This window comes from Panthera leo, chromosome E3 (genome assembly GCF_018350215.1).
Source record: "Panthera leo isolate Ple1 chromosome E3, P.leo_Ple1_pat1.1, whole genome shotgun sequence".
In the NCBI taxonomy this organism is placed as follows: Eukaryota; Metazoa; Chordata; class Mammalia; order Carnivora; family Felidae; genus Panthera; species Panthera leo.
In genome coordinates this window covers 9661033-9681374 of record NC_056694.1, presented here as the reverse complement: position 1 = coordinate 9681374, position 20342 = coordinate 9661033, and the positions used below count along the sequence as shown (strand labels likewise).

The window sequence follows — 20342 nt, the reverse complement described above, 5'->3', positions numbered from 1 at the left end:
GGTCACGCTGGCTGCTTACCGAAAGGTCCGACTCCAACAAAGCCTTGGGTGGGTGTTGAGGATGCCCCAAAGGAGAGACCACTGCCCGATGCGCCCACCCCGGGGGCAGGGGTGTTCTGACCAAAAGTGGGTGTGGAAGTGCCTAGAACGAAGAGACCGTAGAAAACGAGCGACTAGGCAGTGGGCAGAGGGCATAACAGCCGGGACGACGAATTGGGGGGTGTCCCCACAGGGCACCTCAGCCCTGGACCACCAAGGCTGGCTCCCCCCGTGGTAGAAAGTGCCTCTCTGCCTGCTAACCGCCGTGCTGCCTTTCGGCCACCTCAGGAACAGAGTCTCTGCATTCCTGGGGACACTCAACGCCCCCCACCCCCCTCGCCTCCGCCTGGACCAGGTTACTTCCCTCTGTCATGACTAATTGAGTTCTGCCTCTGCCACCTGTTTATCTGTCCCTTGGCATCAGAAACTGGAACCTTCCAAACACCCCACCAGTGTGGGTCCTCTTGCCTTCTCGTGGCCACGTTCAAAGTCCAGTCCTGCCTGCCGCCGCCTCCCCCCACAGGCCTCAGGGAGTGCCGGCCGCCTCGCTCCCAGTCCTGACCTCACACCCCACTCCCACCCCGTCACCCCTCACCGCTGCCCGGGACTGCCCAGCACCCAGATGGCCACCGCGAGCACTTCCAAGTATCGCCCCCACCTTGCCGAGCCCTGCCCCTCTCGCGGCACCAGCTGGGGCTGTGACAGGCGCGCCTGCACCCGTTCTCCACCTCAGTCTGGATGTCGCTGATTAACAACGTGTGACGGCACGGGCCGGCCTCGCTTTGAATTCGTAACCGCGATTCTCCAACATTCTCGTTACATTCCTTTTCCCACTCTCCAAACGACCATTTCAAGACGCCCTCCTCTGTACACGGACCTCCCCAAGACCTCTCCCGTTTCCTGAAGAAAGCACGCTATCGGGATCAGAGCTCCTTGGGAGTCTCTTTCCACGTGGCACATCAGATCACTTCATTCTTCTGCTTGAAATTCTACCAGGATTTCCCTCAATGCTTAAATCCAAACTTAACCCTGGCCACGTGTGACCGTCAACTCTGCCTCCCCACATCATCCTGGAGCACTTCTGTTCTTCCATCCTCTAGCTACACCTCCCTTTTCGCTGTTTGTGACCAGAGCTTGCTTCCACCCCTGGGCCTCTGCCAGCTCTCCTGCGCCCGAAGAGTGTGCTCTGGCTCACACCTACCCACCCACGCTCCCGACCCCTGCATCACAGACGGGGAGTCTCGGCTCAAACTGCCTCAGCAAGGCCCACCTCCTCGACCACCAGACCGTCTTCCCCCAGGACGCACAGCTCCCTGACCCCGTATCTAACGTCAGTCACCGCCACACCGCAAAGCTCCGAGGGCGGCCGGGGCCAGCACTCAGAGCAGCACCCGAGTCCGTTCCTCATCTTACCTCCGAACACGGGCTTGCTCTCGGGCGCGCTCGCCACACTGAAGGCAAAGGGTGTGCTCTGGCTGGGTGCGCCCAACGTGCTCTGACTCAAGCCTCCTCCGAAAGGGGTCGTGCCGCCAGCGGTCCCGCTCTGTCCCGTGCCGAAGCTGAACGCTCCAGAGGCAGAGCTGGTGCCGGGGGTGGCCGCGTTGATCCCAAAGCCCCCGCCGCCGGCCGGGCCGGCCGAGCCCCCGAACGTGAAAGGCGCCAGCGTCGTGCTGCCGAACACGGAGCTACCGGTCCCGCCGCTGGTGGTCTGGGGCGTAGCTCCGAAGCCGGAGGCGGCGGCCGCCCCAAAGGAGAACACGGACGTGCCGCTGCCGAAGGCCGGCTGGGTGCTGGCGGGGGCGCCGAAGGCGGACGCCGCGGGCTTCAAACCGCCGAAGCCGGACTGCGTGGCGCCGCCGAAGGCGGGCTGGGCCGGGCCGGGCACTGGGGTCGCAGCCGGGGCCGTGGCCGCGGAGTTCCCGAAAGCGAAAGAGCTGCCGAAGCTCGGGGCGAGGGCCGGCTTGGCGGCGCCCTGCTGCTGCCCGTCGGCGGCCCCGAACGTGGGCTGGGGGTTGGCTCCCGGGTACGAAGAGAGGGGGGGCTTGGCGCTCGAGCCGAAGGGAATGTGGAACGCCGCGGTGGCGGCGCTCGTGAAGGTCGGCGCCGGCTGGCTGCTGGTGACCGGGGCGGGGGTGCTGAGGCCGCCGCCGCCGAAACCGCCGAAGCCGGTGGTGCCGCCGCCGCTGGCGGTCGTCGGCGCGGCCCCGGGGAGGGACTGGACAAAGGTCGTGACCGTCGTCGAGGCAGGCGCGGCAGGAGGCTTGCCGAACTGGAATATGGAGCCCACGGCCGGGGTGAAGCTGGCACCGGAGGCAGGGGGAGCCCCGAAGAGGAAAGGCTGGGCAGCGGAAGTGGTGGTGCTGGTCACGCTGCTCACACCAAAGCTGAACGTGGGCTTCGAAGCAGAGTCTGTGGACGTGCTGGCTGTACTCGTGGGAGCCACGGCTGAGGTGGCACCGGCCTGGCCGGTGAAAAGAGGAGTGCTCGTGGCAGTGGCTGGAACGGCCGTCTGACTGAAGAAGGGGACCAACGAGGGCACAGACGTAGGGGGCCCGATGCTGCCGAAGATCGGCTCGAAAGTGAGCTTGGGGCTGCTGGCAGGCGCAGGGAGGGCGGAGCCGGAAGGGGTCACGGTGGTGACCTTGGGTGGGCTGGATGGCAAAGGGCCCTCATTCTCGCTTTTTGGCGGGGCCAGAAAGATGGGCTTGAACATGGGAGATGCCGAGGACACGGCAGGGGCCGCGGAGGTAGGGGGGTCGGCAGGTGGGGTGCTCAGCATTCCCAAAAGAAGACTTTGCTTTGGGGTGGGAGACGGGGCAGATGTCTCAGCCTGAGGAGCGGGAGGAGACTTGGTGGGGTCAGTGGCTGGGATCGGGGAAGCAGCAGGGGTCAGCCCTAAGAAAGCGGCTGTGGATTTGGAGTCCGAGGAGGTGCCCGGAAGGGGTCCCGACTGTGAAGACCCAAGAGGGGCCGGAAGGCTGGGTGTCTTCGGAGGTGTGTGGGCCCCAGTGGTTGCCACTCCAGCAGATTCTGGAAGAACAGAGAGAGTAAATTCTGAATACCTCAAACGTGATGGCATTCAACGCTTCTCTCCCTAGCACCGTGCTGGGGATTCAGAGTCCGTCAACAAATTGTGACGACATCCACACCACAGACCGTTAAAGTATCCACCCCTTAAAATCAAGGAAACATTCATTATTTCCACCCTTCCCCGATCGTAAGATATGAGGGGATACGATGTGGCCTCACTGGGGGGTAATGTGTAGAAACTAAGGAAAACCCAATCACCCAAACTCCAGTCCCGTTAATTTCCCAGATGCACCTTACTTACTACTCACCCAACAAAGACTGCCTCTGTTTGCCTACTGTGCTGAGTGCAGGGCACATAACCACGAATGGAAGAGTCTCTGCCCTTGAGCCCTGGGACGGGCTGATGCCGGATAGACTACTCTATGTTAAAGGGCAACAAGAGGAGTGTGGGCACATGCAGTACCATGAAGGACCCTTGGAAACCTAGAGGGAAAAATGACGTCCTCTTTTGCCTGTGGTCATGTGACAAGACTTGGTAACCATGGGATCACATTTACATCTCAGAGCCACCTCAAAGGTAAACGTGTGCATTTTACAGAGGACAACAGCAAGGCTCTGAGTGGCTCTGGCCTCCAGAGCCTCCGACTGCTAAGACTAAGCCGCGGACCCCCTTCCCTAGAACCTCCTGATGAGAGAATTCTGAAGCTCGGAAGCGTGCGCCAGCTCAGGACTGCTGAGCCACAGCAAGTTCAAGCTCCCGAAGACCTTCACGGACCGGCAGGCATGACGCCTTTACTCCACGTGACCCATGGACGGATGCCATTCGACGCCGCAGATGGAGCTCGCCCACTCACCGGAGGAAGGGGGTGGGCCTGCAGAACTCTGCTGCTTCTTCAAGCTCTCCAGCAGCGGGTTGGGGCTTGGGGCTGGGAGGGCAGCTGGGGAGGCGGCAGTCCCAGTAGTTGGCAGGGTAAATGTCAAAGAAGGTTGAGTAGTAGGGGGCTTCTCGGTGCCAGAGTTAGAAGCCGTATCTAAGGAGAAAGAAAGGTGCTGGGAAATTCTTTCCAGGGGCACATCACGTAGCACGAGATGCTCACGGACTCGGTATCTGCTTATTTAGAAATGCTTCCCCTGGGGCACCTGGGTGGCTCCGGGTGAGCGACTGACTTCGGCTCAGGTCATGATTCACGGTTTGTGAGTTCAAGCCCTGAACGGTCAGTATGGAGCCTGCTTGGGATTCTCTCTCTCTCCTCTCGCTCTCTGCCCTCCCCCATTTGGCATTCTCTAAGTAAGTAAACTTAAAAAAAAAAAAAGCAAGAAAGAAATGCTTCTCCTTGATTCCAATGTTCATTGTTCTCCAGATTCCACTGAGGCCCCAAAAGGATTTGTCAGATGAGAAAGATCCAAATAAAACCAGAGGAAACTCCTCTTTGCAGCGTGAAGCTGGTCAGTCTTCCTTACCAGTCCCATCCTCCAAGGCCTTGTTAAACCACCGCAGCGAAGCTCTTTTTTCCAAATCTAGATCTTCGGCAGTGATGGAGTAGCCAAGCTGGGGAGGTGGGGGCTGCCAGAGAGAAAGACGAGACGCCCATCAGGGAAGCTGGAAGAAACCTGTATTGAGCTACCCTAGAACTTGGGGATGCCGAGCTGGGGTGGGCGGGTGTGGACAGACAAAGCCATACCAGGGTCAGCCGAGCCCCTCGCCGGGAGGGTAGGAGCTGAATCTTTCGCTTCCGCTGCCCAGAGCTGCCAGGTGTGGGAGGGGAGCTCCACGAGTTCTGCGCCTTCCATGTGGTTGTATCTGCAGCTAAAGAAACAACATGGACTTGTTTTCTTCCTCCTCTTCCAGAAATGGCCAAGTTTGTCTACACTTGGTTTTTAACACTGAATTCTCACTGGTTATGTCTGAAAGATTTGGTCTTCCGTGGATGGGGTCTTGGAGAGTTTGCAAGACGGTTTCTGCCAGGAGGGTATCAAGATAACTGCTCCAAACACAGGCATACAAGTGCTTACTGACAGGAGTCACCCAGGCTGCTCAGAGGCCCCCACCAGCGCTCATCGCCAGCCCACAGATCCACTGGCCGGTGCCGTAGCTGCCTGTGCCACAGACCACAGACCTCTGCACCTACCAGGCCCTGCACACAGCGAGGCTCAGCGCATGCTTCCGGATGAGCAGGGGTCTCACATGCTCCATAAACACTCCCACCGCCAGAAGCCACTCCTGCGCGCTTCACAACCTACCCTTTTCTCCCTGGGCCTCCTTGTCTGTTGCCAAAGGAGTTGAAGAACTGGAGCGGTGAGAAAGCTCGTCCTCTCTGAGGGCAGAAGAGGCAGAAGCGCATTTAGAAAGACTTCCTGATACAGAGTATCGGGGAACCACTTACAGCCTCGTAACTACCAACCCGGCCAAAGTCTAGAACAACTGTGATTTAAGATCACAGGCCAGGACAAAAAATAAGAGAAATCAAAAGGAAATTCCTACAAAACGAAGGGAGAAGTTCACGGAAGCCACGGAGAAACCTCTGTCTCACAACCAGCACGAAACGAGAACCTTCACAACCTTACTTACACCTCGCCCAGTTCCCGAGAGCTGTAGCCACAGAGCTGACCCCTAAGAGCAGCAGTCTAGTCGCCTGTCGGTGCCTGGAGATCAGCTGGGGTCCAGAACATGAACTCTCCTGCCCCTGCCATGATTCTCTGTGCCCCCTCTACCCTGTGGCCTTTGCGTTCACACCCCAGTCGCTTGTGCTGCAGGATGAGGAAGAGAGCCAGAGCCTCCAGGGTCAGCACAGAAGACATTTAAGAGACGAGAGCAGTTTGGGCAGGTACTTCACTGTCCTTCTGGATGGCAATCTTGGGTCCTCCGGATCGGAGCCGCAGGAGGCCCAAGAGCCAAGTACGTGTGCTTCCTTTCCTGCCCTCTCATCAGTCTGCAGTGCAAACAAGGACCCGTTACCTTATTTTCTTTGCTGGCCTCTCTGGTGTCTGCGAGCGGGATGAGGCTGGGCTGGAGAACGGTGACAAGCTGGGCCCGCTTCTCTTCCAAAGCTAGAAGGCAAAAAGCAGTGACATGATTACCCTACTGGACAGCGTGACATCCGCCTTCAATACAACTTTGTATTCTGTTCATCGCCACACACAGGGTCTCCTCCTCAGTGACAAACATCTTTTGTGGAGCACCTGGCTGACGTAGTGGAGCAAGAGACTCAATCTCCGTGTTGTGGGTTCGAGCCCCACGTTGGGTGTAGAGATTACTTAAAAATACGATCTTTTAAAACAAAAAAGGAGCACCTGGATGGCTCAGTCGGTTAAGCATCTGACTCGATTTTGGTTCAGGTCATGATCTCACAGTTCGTGGGTTCAAACCCCACACTGGGCTCCTTGCCGGCAGCGTGGAGCTTACTTGGGATTCTCTCTCTCTCCCGTTCCCTTTGCCCCTCCCTGGTGCATGAGCTTCCTCTCAAAAATAAATTTAGAAAAATAAAAATAAAGAAAAACATTTCTCTGTGAAGGAAGGCCCCTGAAGGAAAGTCAGTTGCCAGTATTAACTACGGGGAAAAAATCTGAACAAGTAAGGAAATGCTAACTAATAAAGTACAAGGAACAATGTACTTTTGCATATATTAAAAAGTAGAAGGTTACATTCAGTCATGGTTTAGAGCCTATGATGCATCCAGCTTTACTTTATGTTGTCTGCAGAAATTATACAATTAAGAAGCTTTCCCAACCCCCCTCCCCGCCTCAAAAAACCTATTACGGCAAAGGTAAGCCAGTAAACTAATAGTCTTGCTTTTATTAGTTTTGTTTTACTTCAACTTTATTTTTTTTAGGTATATTTTGAGAGAGAGCAAGTGGAGAGGGGCAGAGAGAGGGAGAAAGAATCCCAAGCAGGCTCTGCGCTGCCAGCACGGAGCCTGATGTGGGGCTAGAACTCACAAACTATGAGATCATGACGTGAGCCAAAGTCGGATGCTTAACCGACCGAGCCACCCAGGTGCCCCCCGCTTCAACTTTATTTTTTTAAGATGTCCTATCATGACATTTATGACTTATACAGTATCTATGGTATTTGCTGTTACATGATTATTATCCAGACACCTGTCTGTTCCAACAAACAGGCAATCGGTTCCTTGGCAGCGAAGGTCTGTTCTCACCTCCCCTCATGCAAAGCAGCCTCGATAACTGACAAAGAGCAAGCACTGTGAAGTTTCGTGAAGTCTTTAGCTTAATTACAAAAATACTAATAACTTATCACTGCAGACATTCTTCCAGAAGTTTCTTACTCAGTAACAGTTATATAAGCACAAACAAGCAGACAACAATCTTTAATAAAAGTCTGAAGAGGTAAAGAAGAATTTAAACTCGGAGACAGGTGGCGAAAGTGGTGAAACAGGGCAGCTCCACGAGACCAGTATCAGGACACCCAAGGCTGAGAACGGGTGTGAGAGGAATGCTGGGGCACTCAGGGAAAGAAACACAAAACAAAAACTGAACGCTTGGACCTCACACCTTACGTTTTTAATAAAGTACCAAAGATGATTCCAATGTTTAGCCAGGGTTAAGGACGACCTGGTTCAACACTTAAGGGGAAATACTGTATCCCCACTATGTCTGTCACAGGTGACACACACACACACAATCCAGATGTGACCAAGGTTTACATGTAAGAAGTGTCACAAAAGGACTAAAACAGATTAGCTGTTCCATACTATGGGACAGGGAGAAGTCTGTGCCAGAGACAGAAGACAGAAAACTGACAGACTGTCACATAAAATCGCTACGTAAAGAACCTCTCTGTGCAAAAGTATCACCGCGCAGCAGGGAGACTCTAGGTGCCATCTGTATTTTCCACCATGCTCACATTTCCATAAAATCGAAATAAAATCTATGTAGGCTGGAAATAAACACACCCCGAAACAAACAAAAACTATAAACAAAATTAAAAGGCAAATATTTTCAGGAAGAGTTATTATCCTTAACATGAAAAATGCAAGTCCTGCAACTCCACAAAAATATAATGAACGTACCAAATGAAAAACAGGCAAAAGATGTAACAAGGACAGTCATTAAAAAAAATAGTCAATCTACACTTCTAACAGTCAATTTAGTTCTGCGCTATAACTCAACTTTGATTTGCAGAGTCCCCACTTCACAGAGGCTCTAGACCTTTCTACTTTACAAAGAATGCCAAGATGAGCAAGACGGTTCCATCAAGAAATTTACGGTGTGAAAAAGAGGAAAGAACACAAATCGACTGTAACAGCCAAAAGATAAGACAGCCTTTCATGACTTAACAGAAAGCACCTGAAGAGTGCCTGCAGTGGGATGGACGTGTTATTCCAGAGGGAGACCAGAACAAAGCAAGGGAAGGCAGCAGGTAGGAAGTGTCTTGGTAGATAATAAATGTCACGGTCTGGCTGCAACGTAGAACATAGTTAAGGGGCACAAGGGCGAGAGGCAGGTTAGGCCTGGAAGCGCTGACGGCAAGGGTAAATACATACGCCTACTCTGGAAAATGAGAAATCTGGTAAGACACAGGGAGATATCAACGCCGCGCACAAAAGGTCAGAGGACAGTTTACTTTTTCTATAACTGGTACCAGTGTAACATCTGTGATGATTTTGTATCAATGCTAGGACTTCCAGTGTAGACGGTTGTAGATGTGGATATTTACTAGTGTTCCCCTGGAAAAATGTAGTTAAATTAAATACCTCTACTACCACCTGCACCAAATGTAAGGACTGACACTGAAATTGATTACTGGAGATGATCACTACCTCAGTACATTTTTTTCCAAAGAAACATAAAGAACGTTCATATTGGGGCACCTGGGTGGTTCAGTCGGTTAAGCATCCAACTATGGCTCAGGTCATAATCTCCCAGTTTGCTTCAGATTCTGTGTCTCCCTCTCTCTCTGCCCCTCCCCAGCTCATGCTGTCTCTCTCTCTAAATATAAATAAGCAAATAAAGAACTTTCATATTACTTTATTTATTTATTTAGAGAGACAGAGAGAGATGGAGAGAGACAGAGAGAGACAGTGCATGCATGTGAGCAGGGGACAAGCAGAGAGGGGACCAGTAACTACTTAAAACAGAATACCAAACAGTTATTAGTGTCAGGGAGTGTATTTCCTGCAACAGGTCAAAGGCTCCACCACAAATGAGGCTGCTTAAGATCTGACCCACTTCCAGGCAAAGGCTGACCGTGTTGTTCTACACTAACACTCCCGCCAGAGACAAGAAGCAAATGCTGAAGGTCTGAGCTACGTGTGTTTGAAGGTATGGCAGTACGGAAGAGCCAGCGGGGCAGTAGACATCGTGGAGCCAAGGGTTAGCCCCCATATTTAAGGCTACTTTTTCTCTCATGGCGAATGCCAATTCCAAAAGCAAAAGCTGTAGTTGAGAGGCACGGAAAAGCTTTTGGCAGTCTCATATGGCTGGAAAGACAAAAATGAATTCAGGGTCTTCCAAAGTAGGGGGTCCTTAATAAGACCTAAAGCTTTCTGGTTGGGATCCCAAAGGTTACATACGAGGAGATAGGGCAAATCAGAAATAAAGCAGCCCTCACGAGAACTGACAACCAACTCAAAACCATGTCAATTCTACCTGGACAGAAGTAACCTGCCACTATCCTAACTACTGCCCAAGTAAAGTAAAAAAGTAAAACCTCCCTGGAGGAAGACACCATCATTCAGAGCTTTAAGTCACCATTACTTTTTTTTTTTTTTTTTTTGTCTGACACAGAAATAAAGCAACAACAAAAATATATAAGAAAGTAATAGTTATCCAATACCCCAGAGGAAAAAATCAGACATCAACAACAGACCAGAAGACTCAAATGCTGGAATTATTGAATAAAACCTTAGAAGAATTGTTATACAAGAATTTAAATGACAATATGGAGAATCCTGGCACACCAGTAACAACCGTAAGAAAGAGAATCAAAACTACTTAAGACGGATGGCAGTGGATGACAGAAGGCTAAAGTAAATCAGTAAACTAGACGAAGGAAGACTAGAGGTGGAGACGAAATGACGGGAGACACAGACAGACGCGGACAAAAGGAAAAGGTCTACCATGTGCCCTAGAACACTGAGGGGGGGAGGAAATAGGGCAGAACAGTATCTGAAGAGATAATACTAGGTTGAGAGTTTTTCAAAACATATCGAGCCACAAGACAAACTCCGAGGAATATAAACTGTAAATGAGCACTTCATAAAATTTCTTTTCAAGTGAAGTTGGAACACTTACCAAAACTAAACATGTACTCAGGCACAGAGCAAATCTCAAAACAAGAACGGACAGAGGAGTATATCCTGTGAGCCAATGGAATTTAGCTAAAAACCAGTAACAAAGAGGACAAGGAATTAATGGTTTTGAAATTAAGCAATGAATTTCTAAGTAACCCATGAATCGAAGAATGAATATGAAAAATTCTTCTATTACAAAGCTGTGGAAATGCAGCTACGGTTAAGTTTGCAGGAACTGTGTAACCTTAAATACATATATTAGAAAAGGGAAAACAATGGAAAAACCGCAGTGATCTAAGAATCCGGATTAAAAAGCCAGAAAGAAATCCCAACAAATCAAACATGAAAAAAGAAAAAAAAAGGAAAAAGAAAAAAAAAGAAGTCATATCTATAAGGGCAGAAATTAAAGAAAAAGGAAAACATAAAATAGAGTGACTTCTAAAATTCATTGATACATAACCTTGAAAAAGGAACTTCCTTAATCCAATAAGGAGTATCTATCTACAAAATACCTGTATTAAACAGCACATGTAACAGGAAATGTGGAAAGCACTCCCTTTGAGATCAGGAAAGACAAGGATGTTTGCTATCACTTCTATTCAACGTTGTACTTCAGGTCTTAACCAAATGCACTAAGGCATAAGCAAACAACAGAAGGACTGCAAAGGGAGAAAAAAAGCTGTCATTATCGTAGGCAACGTGATGCACACACAAAAGTCCTAAAGAATATATAGATGCTTATGGGATTTAGCAAATTTCCTGAATACAATAATCAGTTGTATTTCTATACATCAGCAACAGATTTTAATACACCATTATAGTAGCATCAAAAACATATATCTAGGAATAAGTTTAATACGTAGAACAACTACATGGTGAAATTAAAGATGTAAATGAAGGATATACCATGTTCATGGACTGGAAGATTCAACACTGTAAAAAGGTCATTTCTCTCCAAAATAACTGGCAGATTAAAGGCAATCTTAACATCTCAGCAAGTGGTCTTTATTTAGGTGGAAATCAACAAGCTAATTCTAAACTTACAGAAAAACGCAAAGGGTCAAGATCGAAGACAATTCTGAAGAGGAATGAAAGAAATGAGAAAGTTGGATGACTTATTCTACTACACACCAAAACTAAAAGACTGTGTGGCACAGCGTAGAAAAGAAGACAGGTACAGGGCAGAAAAACAGACCAACAGAACAGAATCTAGATATGGATCCACATATATCTATGGACACTTAAATCATAACAAAGGCAGTGCCACAGCGCAAGAGGGAAAGGGTGATCCATCCTTTCAATAAATGTTGCTAAGTCGAATGGATATTTATGTGGAAAGACACTAATTTTGATCCGTACCTCGCATCATATACAAAAATCAACTTCAGGTGGATTATAGATCCCAATGTGAGAAGAAAAATAATAACGCTTCTAGAAGGTAGCATAACACCACCATGACTTCAGGTAGACAAAAAGTTCCTAAACAGTGCACACAATACATTAACCATAAGAGTAAATCTGAAGAAACCCAAGTGGTGAGACACAGAATAGGACAGTGATTTGTTGCAATACATAGAATTCAGAGAGCTTGCATCTAGAATATATGAAGAATGTATATAAATCAGTAAAAAAAAGACAACTAAATAGAAGAAAGCCAAGAAACCTGAATAGGTACTTCATAAAAAAGGAAGTATGAATGGCCAATGAACAGTTCATACCTCTATTTCATTAGCAATCAGCAATTACAATTATAACCACAAATTACAATTAGGAAATTACAACCACAATGAAATACTATTTCACACCCACTGGAATGGGTAATTAAAGACTGGTAACACCAAGTGTCAGTGAGGCTGTGTAACCACAGGAACAAAATCTCATACTGCACTGGTAAGGGTAGGAGTATCAACGGAAACATAACGTCCTTCCTTCTTCCCTTCATCTATTTATTTATTTATATATATATTTTTAAAAGTTTATTGCCCAATGCAGGGCTTGAACTCATTAACTGTGAGATCATGATCTGAGCCAAAGTCAGTTTAACTGAGCCAGCCAGGCACCCTTGAAACAAAACTTAATTTTTATTTATTCATTTAAAAAATTTTTGTTTTAACATTTATTCATTTTTGAGAGAGAGAGAGAGAGAGAGAGAGAGAGAGAGAGAGAGAGGGAGGGAGGGAGGGAGGGAGAGAGACGGAGCTCAAGAGGGGGTGGGCAGAGAGGGAGGGAGACAGAATCCAAAGCAGGCTCCAGGCTCTGAGCTGTCAGCACAGAGCCCAATGCGGGGCTCTAACCCACGAACCGTGAGATCATGACCTGAGCCGAAGTCAGACACTTAACCGATTGAGCCACCCAGGCACCCTGAAACATAACTTTAAAACAGTTCAATACAATCTACTAAAACTGAGAATTACACATACTTTATATACGTGCACCAAAAGATTTAATATGCATAACAGCTCCAAACTGGAAACCCAATGTCCCAACAAGAGGAGGAAAAAATTGTGGTATATTCATATAACAAAAATGAACACAGCAAGAAAATGAAAGACTTGTTGCTACATGCAACAACATGGATGCATCTCGCAAAGAAAATGGTGAGTGAAAGAAGCCAAATACCAAAGAAAACATATTCTGGTCTCCATTTATATATCAGGTTTTAAAACAGGGAAAATTATATGGTGCTAATATTCAAGAAGGAAGGAATGAGTACGAGAGGGGCTTCTGGGCGTTGAAAATTTATTGGGGCACCTGGGTGGCTCAGGTGGTTAAGCGTCTGACTCTTGATCTCTGCTCAGGATATGATCTCACGGTTCTGGAGTTCGAGCCTGGCGTCAGGCTCTGCACTGATGGCAAAGAGCCTGCTTGGGATTCTGTCTCTCCCTCTCGCTGCCCCTCCCCAACTTGTGCTCTCGCTCTTTCAAAATAACAAAGTTAAAAAAATAAAAAGAAAATGACTTATTACTTGACCTGGGTGGTGGTTACATGGAGCTAAACACTTACAATACTTGTTTTTCTACATTAGACTCTGATTTAAAAAAATATTTTCAACATGGATCATATGACACAGAATGCTATGCAATATATGATAAAAAAGGATGTTTTTCAAAAAAGCACACGTGATGATCCCATTTGTGTAACACAGACCAGTAATTCTGTGTATTATCTGTGTTTGCATATAGCACGAATGTTAACAGGTACTATGGGACAGAGCCTGGGACACCCAGGGCAGGGGAATTTTATTTTACTTAAAACCTTTTTGAAACCAGGAAATGTACTACTTGCAGCAGGTATCACAAATTCCAACAAAAAGAGTACACAGTAAAAAGTTTCCCTCCTACAGCAATAGTTATTCCCAGTTTTTAATGAAATCTGTCAGAATTATTCTATGCACTTTAAAAGATTAAAGAAACCAGCAGCACAAACAACAGAGGATACTATAGACACAGTTCTGCACCTTGCTTTTGTCATGTATCTTTTAGATCATTCACATCAGCGCCTATTAAGGTACCTTATTCTTTTGGATAGTTACATAGTATTTCAACTTATGGAAAAACTGTCATTCAACCCCCCCACCCCCCACCCAAAGGCACATTTACATTGTTTCCAAGATTCTGCTATTAAAATGCTACAATCAACATCCTTGTATATGTTTTCCAGTGTATATGTAGAATTAATTCCGAAAAGCAAGGCTGCTGGACCAAGGGCACCTGCATCTCTAATATTGGTAATTACCTGCCACACTGCCCTCTAGAGAACTGTATGAATTGACACTCCCACCAGCATTGCACAAGAAGACCGTTTTCACAAATACTTTCATGGCTTTTATTTTACATTTAAATCCTGTTTCTCCAATATAGGAAAATCCGCCCAAACTCACTCATAAGAGACACAAATACTACTCCTCACCTAACTGGTAAAAATCCAAAGCTATGACAACCTTCATCTATTGATTACTATGGAAAAATGGTGACTCATACGATGCTGATGGGAATGCTAAATGGTACATACTCTAAGAAGGGGAAGTTAACAATATCTAGCAAAACTACACATGCATTTAACCTTTGGCCTGGAAATCTATATTCTGGGGAAGCTATCCTAGAAGTGTAAAGGCCAAAGTGTGAAATGACACATGAACTAGAGCATTACCGACAGCACCATCTGTCCCAGCATTAGATGGAAACAACCCAATGTTTGTCACCAAAGGGAAAGAGTGACTATGCAGGTGTAGAGGGAAAGACGAAGCAAGGCTCAAACTTGCACCTATCACTGCCTCAAAGGTTAGAAGGTGGGCTTTACAGATAGACATGGATTTGCATATGGTTTTGAGGGGAAACAAAAAAAACAGTGGAAGGACGATCAAAAAGTAATAAAACAGGAAGGGAACAACATGGAGTAGAAAGAGGTGGCAACCGGACTTCTGAGTGTATTTTGCTTTATCGTATTTGATAAAGAACGTCCGAACGTCCTTCGGACGATTTAAGTATTTTATTTTACATAATTAAAAGCAAACTATATTCAAAAATAAAAGAAATCCCTAAAACATTAAAATACACTGAATAAACCTTACCGTATATCAAGTTGGTGGTGTAAATGAGAACACTGAATTCACATTACTTTATAACACGTATTTTGATTGTATATTCCCCAGTACCCATACAAGGATATACACTAACAACAAAATGAGTCACAAATAATTCTTAAGCTGGTTTGTCTTATTGTTTGTAATGGCACTGATATCATTATTTTGAAATCGTGTGTACTAGGGACCCATCAAATAAGTAATTATGAAGCGACATTTTTTGTATAAGAATACATAAAAATATAAAATCAAAGAAATTATGTAAAAAGTTCTGTAATCCTAAATCTGAATTTGAAATATCAGTACAAACTAACGATTGAGCGTCCTCTTTCTAAAGGGTACGCATACCTTAATGGTCCTAGAGACTGTACCTACAAATATCATTTCCAACTCAAAAAAACCAAGGCTGTCTGAACAAAGAGACTTCAGTTTGAGTTGGAAATGTACACAAAGGATTTTTTTTTTTTTTTTTTTTAAGTTAAAAAGGACTGAAGTTATTTATCAAAAACTACTGGGGTAAGAGCACCTGTGTGGAGTCTGCTTGGGAGTTTCTCTCTCTGCCCCTCCCCCTCTCACGCTGTCTCACTCTCAAAATAAATAAACTTAAAAAAAATACTATTTTTCACAAACTTGAAGGTTTGTGGCAACTCTTGCTTTAAGCAAGTCTATTGCTGCCATTTCCCCAACAGCATGTGCTCACTTCACGTCTCTGTCTCACGTTTTGTAAGTCTTACAATATTTCCAACTCTTTATCATCATTCTATGTGTTATAATGACCTGTGATCAGTGATCCTCAATACTCTTACTGTAACTGTAACTGTCTTAGAACATCACAACCCATACCCGTGCAAGGTGGCAAACTGAACTGGTAAATGCATGTGTCCTGTTCCACCAACTGGCACTTCCCCCACCCTCTCTCTCCCTTTCCTCGGGCCTCCCTATTTGCCGAGATACAAAAGTACGGAAATCACACCAAGAACAAGCCTACAATGGCCTCTAAGTGTCCAAGTGAGAGGAAGAGTCGCATGTCTGACTTTCAAGCAAAAGCTACAAATGATCAAGCTGAGCGAGAAAGACAGGTCAAGAGCCGAGACACTGAAAGCTAGGCTTCTCGTACCCAATAACCAAGGTGTGAACGCAAAGGAAAAGGTATTGAAGAAAGGAACACACAAATGATAAAGTGAGGAGGCCTTATTGCTGAGAGGGAGGAAGTCTCAGTGGGCTGGACAGAAGACCAAACCAGCCACAACATTCCCTTAAGCCAAAGCCTCATCCAGAGCAAGACCCAGCTCCTCAATTCAGCGAAGGCTTAGAGGTGAGGAAGCTGAAGCGAAGTCTGAAGCCAGCAAAGGCCAACCCAATGAGGTTTAAGGGAAGAAGCCGTCTGCACAGCAAGGCAAAGCAGCAAGTGCTGATGGAGAAGCTGCAGCAAAGTTATCCAGAAGATCCAGCTAAGGTCATTAACGAAGGCGGCTCCACCAATCAACAGAGTTTCAGGACAGAGAGCCTTACGTTGGAAGAGGCCATCCAGGCCTTCTGTAACGATAAAGTCGGTGCCTGGCTTCCAAGCTTCAAAGGACAGGCCGACTCTCTTGTCACGGGCGAATGTAGCTGGCGACTCCAAGTTGAAGCCAGCGCTCACTGACCGTTCTGAAAATCCTGGGGCCCTTAAGAACTATCCTAAATCTGCGCGTTGTGATGATTACGTGAGGAAAGTTACGTAAAGTGCTTACTTAGCACAGGGCCTATCACAGAGTAAGTGCTCCAGGTAAAGGTTACTATTTAATATTCTTTATATTCCCACGGCTGCTCTGGCTTAGGCCTTCATCTTTCATTTGTATTACCCTAAGAACCTTCTGGATTATCTTATCTCAAAAACGGTCTCCTCTCAAAAATCTTTCACACATGCCTTATTTGTTTTCTAGCTACTACATATAGGGTGTCCACTACTGACAGGCACTGTGATGGGCATTTTCCAAGCATTGCCCTCAATCTTTGTAATAATCTTTTGGAGATGAGAAAGGTTTAAGTGACTTACCCGCCCAAGGCCCTATAGGTACTAAGAGTCAAGAGTCAAGATTTGAACGCAAGTCTGTCTGGTAGCAAAGCTTGCTCTGTTCCCTAGGCCACACTACTTCCTCTTACTAAGAAAGAATTGCACATTTTTCTAAAAAAGAAATTTTTTTAATGACAATATTTTAAAAACTTTCACTAAATTCTCAATAACAATCGGGTGAATTTCTTTTCTAAGACCCAGTGCAATCGGGACTGAATCTACCTTTTCAATTAAATTAGTATCATTTATGGAATTCTTCATCCTTTAGTCTATTTATCTGCAATACTGGCTGTTTTGTGCCACATGCCCTGGTTTGCTTTCCGGGCTTTCTAGTCCATCCCTGGGTCTACCGTTACCGTTCAAGGGTTTGTATCTTCTGTTTAGCTCAGAGGTAACCCCAATATCTGACAAACAGAAGGTGCCTAGTAAACACTGGCTAATCAACTAATTAATGCTTGGAACGCATTTCTCCCATAGCACAGGATGAACGTACCTGAGAGAAACCTCGAGAAGAACTGTAAGAACTGGTAATGGCATTGCGGCTGGAGCTAGGGATGCCACCTGTGTACGTGCTTGTCAAGGAGCTCATGGAAGAGGTGCGGGATCTCTTATTCAAGTGGTCATCTGAGCTCTGGGAATTGAGACCTCTTTTCAGAGAGCCAGGCCTAATACAAGAGAAAAGGACAGTGAGGTGCACAAGGCAACATTCTTTGAAGGCTTTCATCCGTGACTATAAAATGTTTCTTAAATAAACTTAATAAAAAAGGATAAAGCTCTTAATATTACTGTCACCACTTCAGCTAAATATCTCTGACAAAGGCAGGAAGGGAAAGCCAAATATTCAAAAAGTGAAATGTAGGATTCCACTTAAATAAAATTAAAAAAAAAAAAAAATATTTTAGAAAATGCACCCTAATCTACAGTGACAAAAAGCAGATCAGTGGATGCCTGGGGATAGAGGCAGGACTGGAGAGAGGTGCTACTAAGGGGCACGGGGAAACTTGTGAAGGTGACAGTTATGTTTATTACCTCGATTGTGGCAATGGTTTAGCAGGTGTATACATGTCAGAACTTATCAAACTGTACACTTTAGACAGGCACAGTTTATTATAAATGTCAATTATACTTCAACAAAGCTATTAAAAAAAAAATCAGAGTTAAGAGGAACCAACCAATTTTTCTAAGCTTCCAGCTGAAACAAAAATTCTCTAAACATCTTTCTTGTAGAATAGTCATCCAACCTTTGTTACAATGTAGACAACTCACGATCTCCTAGAGTGATGACTGTTAGCCACTCTTACACTGGATGGAGGAAATGTATTTCCCCTAAGGTCCACCTATTTCACCAGGGGAATCCCATCTGGAGCCAAACCAAGCGACTGTTTTCCTTCTTTTTTTTCCATGCGACTGTCCTTGAGGTTCTTGAAGACCATTAGCCTCCCCTCCCTCATTTCCTTATCCTCCTTGAGATTTTTTCTCCTTTGGGTTAGTACTTTGTACCTTTAAAACCCATTCATGTGCCACCACCACCCCTTAACATCTTATAATTGCTTCACGTGGAATGAATGTCAGGTTGTGTTTATCTTCTCTTACCGTGTAGGGCATCGAAGCAAGCACAGCACTGCATGGATGATCTGAACAGAATTAAGGGAAGCAGGACTGCCTCTCACCTGCTCCATGCTAGTCTTTGTTCTTTTATCAGTACAGACTAGGAGCACATCCGCTCTTCTGACAGCCTTATCATACTACTAACTCAATAAGCATGTAAGTCACCCCAAGTACCTCACCAATTTCTAAGCCACTTTCCCTCCTATCCAATTCTTCCTTAAATATACTTCAACTCACACGTACAAACTTAACATTTATCTTCAATGTCACACTGTTGCATTTTATCCATTGCACAAACCTGTTTACATATGTGGTTAAATACATTTACAAACTCTTAGCCTTACCATATTTTATCCATAGTAATGAAAAAATATTAGAAGAAATTAGATGATACTGTGGCACATTACTCAAAATGTTCCTCTCCAATTTCAAAGATTTGAACCTGAATTAATAAAGCATCACAAAAAAGCACAGAGTAAAATCTACAGGAAAACAGCTCTGAGGGTTCCCTTTCCCCAACAGTCTATCTCATTCAGATAAGAGTCTCACTTACTTAGGCACAAAAGCAGCAGGAACTCCATTAGCCACCAGGGGCTCAAATGCCGAATGTCCACTCCCACTGCTATCATGGCGCCTGTGACAAATCAAAAAACCCTCAATTAAATGAAATGACTGTTTTTTTTTTTCTTAGAGTATCTCCTCATATTCCTGGAACCTTATACTATTTCCATGGCATATAAGTTCCACGCTAGATAAGGAAAAGTTGCTTCAAATCCTAAAGATTCTGAAAGGTAAATTTATTCGAAGATTGTCCTTATACCAAGGGAAGTATAAACATGCTTCAAGACCTTTTGATCTTATTAAGGTGTATCAATTAATTGCTAACTTCTCTCCAAAGTTTTACAATCACAAATTTGATACTCTACCATCCACAGATTAAAACCAAAAAACCAATGAACACTTTAGGGACCAACCCACACATCCCATAGTGTTCTAAAGGTTAATATGGCAAATCCGTTAGGGAAAAATGTCATATAACACACATAAGAAGGACCTATGCATGGTGCCCATAATCACCGCTTACTCCAAGTGTGAGAAAGATAACAGGGTCTTCAGTTATATAGGCTCATGGGGTGAAGAAAAATTATAACTGGAGAACAAGGGAGACCTACTGGGAATATAAAAAAAGAGTCCTTCTCCTGCCTCCAACCCCCACTCGCCACCCCTGCTTAGCTAGCTAACATTAGTTCAAAGTGCTCACTTGTAAATCATCTCTCCACCATCAGATCTTCCCACATCACATAAAACACTTCCACTTATTAATATTTCCCTACCTAATTTTCCACTGGCAGTATCAAAGATGGCCATCTTTGAACTTGTAGGAGATGAAAAATCTAGTCTAGGTAATAGAAACAATATATTTAACAAGTATGGGGTCCACTGTCTCCTCAGAGTGCTTCCTTGTCTAATATAAAGAACCCCCCCCCCTTCTAATTAGTCTGTTAGATCCACCCTGTTGTTTCTTTTTTTTTTTTTTAACCTCTAGACACAATCTAGAATTCCTCATCTTCTTATCCAATTCCCATGGGAACTCCATCTTGCTCGCTGCCCTATCCACAGTACCTGGAGTAGGCCCTGGCAAAAAGAAGGTGCTCAATCTGTTGAATCAAAAGACTGGAATCCTGAACTGATTCTTGGAAAGCCATAAGCAGTTCGGCATCCTAACTAGTGACTTCAGCCTCTACTCTTTCCACACTCAGGAGATAGTTTATTCCAT

General features: G+C 45.7%; 1 protein-coding gene across 4 annotated transcripts in view; it reads right to left on the bottom strand.

The window, feature by feature from the left end:
- The window catches only part of POM121C (POM121 transmembrane nucleoporin C), a 52609-nt gene that overhangs the window by 2691 nt on the left and 29576 nt on the right, over window positions 1-20342 (bottom strand). For all 4 annotated transcript variants that reach the window (XM_042921037.1, XM_042921038.1, XM_042921036.1 and 1 more), the window contains 9 exons: window positions 19119-19199; window positions 17451-17622; window positions 6026-6117; window positions 5311-5384; window positions 4752-4876; window positions 4531-4633; window positions 3924-4100; window positions 1453-3069; window positions 20-142 (listed from right to left, as the gene is read on the bottom strand). In XM_042921037.1, the coding sequence (XP_042776971.1) occupies window positions 20-142; window positions 1453-3069; window positions 3924-4100; window positions 4531-4633; window positions 4752-4876; window positions 5311-5384; window positions 6026-6117; window positions 17451-17622; window positions 19119-19199 (2564 nt within the window). The remainder of the gene's footprint in view (window positions 1-19; window positions 143-1452; window positions 3070-3923; window positions 4101-4530; window positions 4634-4751; window positions 4877-5310; window positions 5385-6025; window positions 6118-17450; window positions 17623-19118; window positions 19200-20342) is intronic.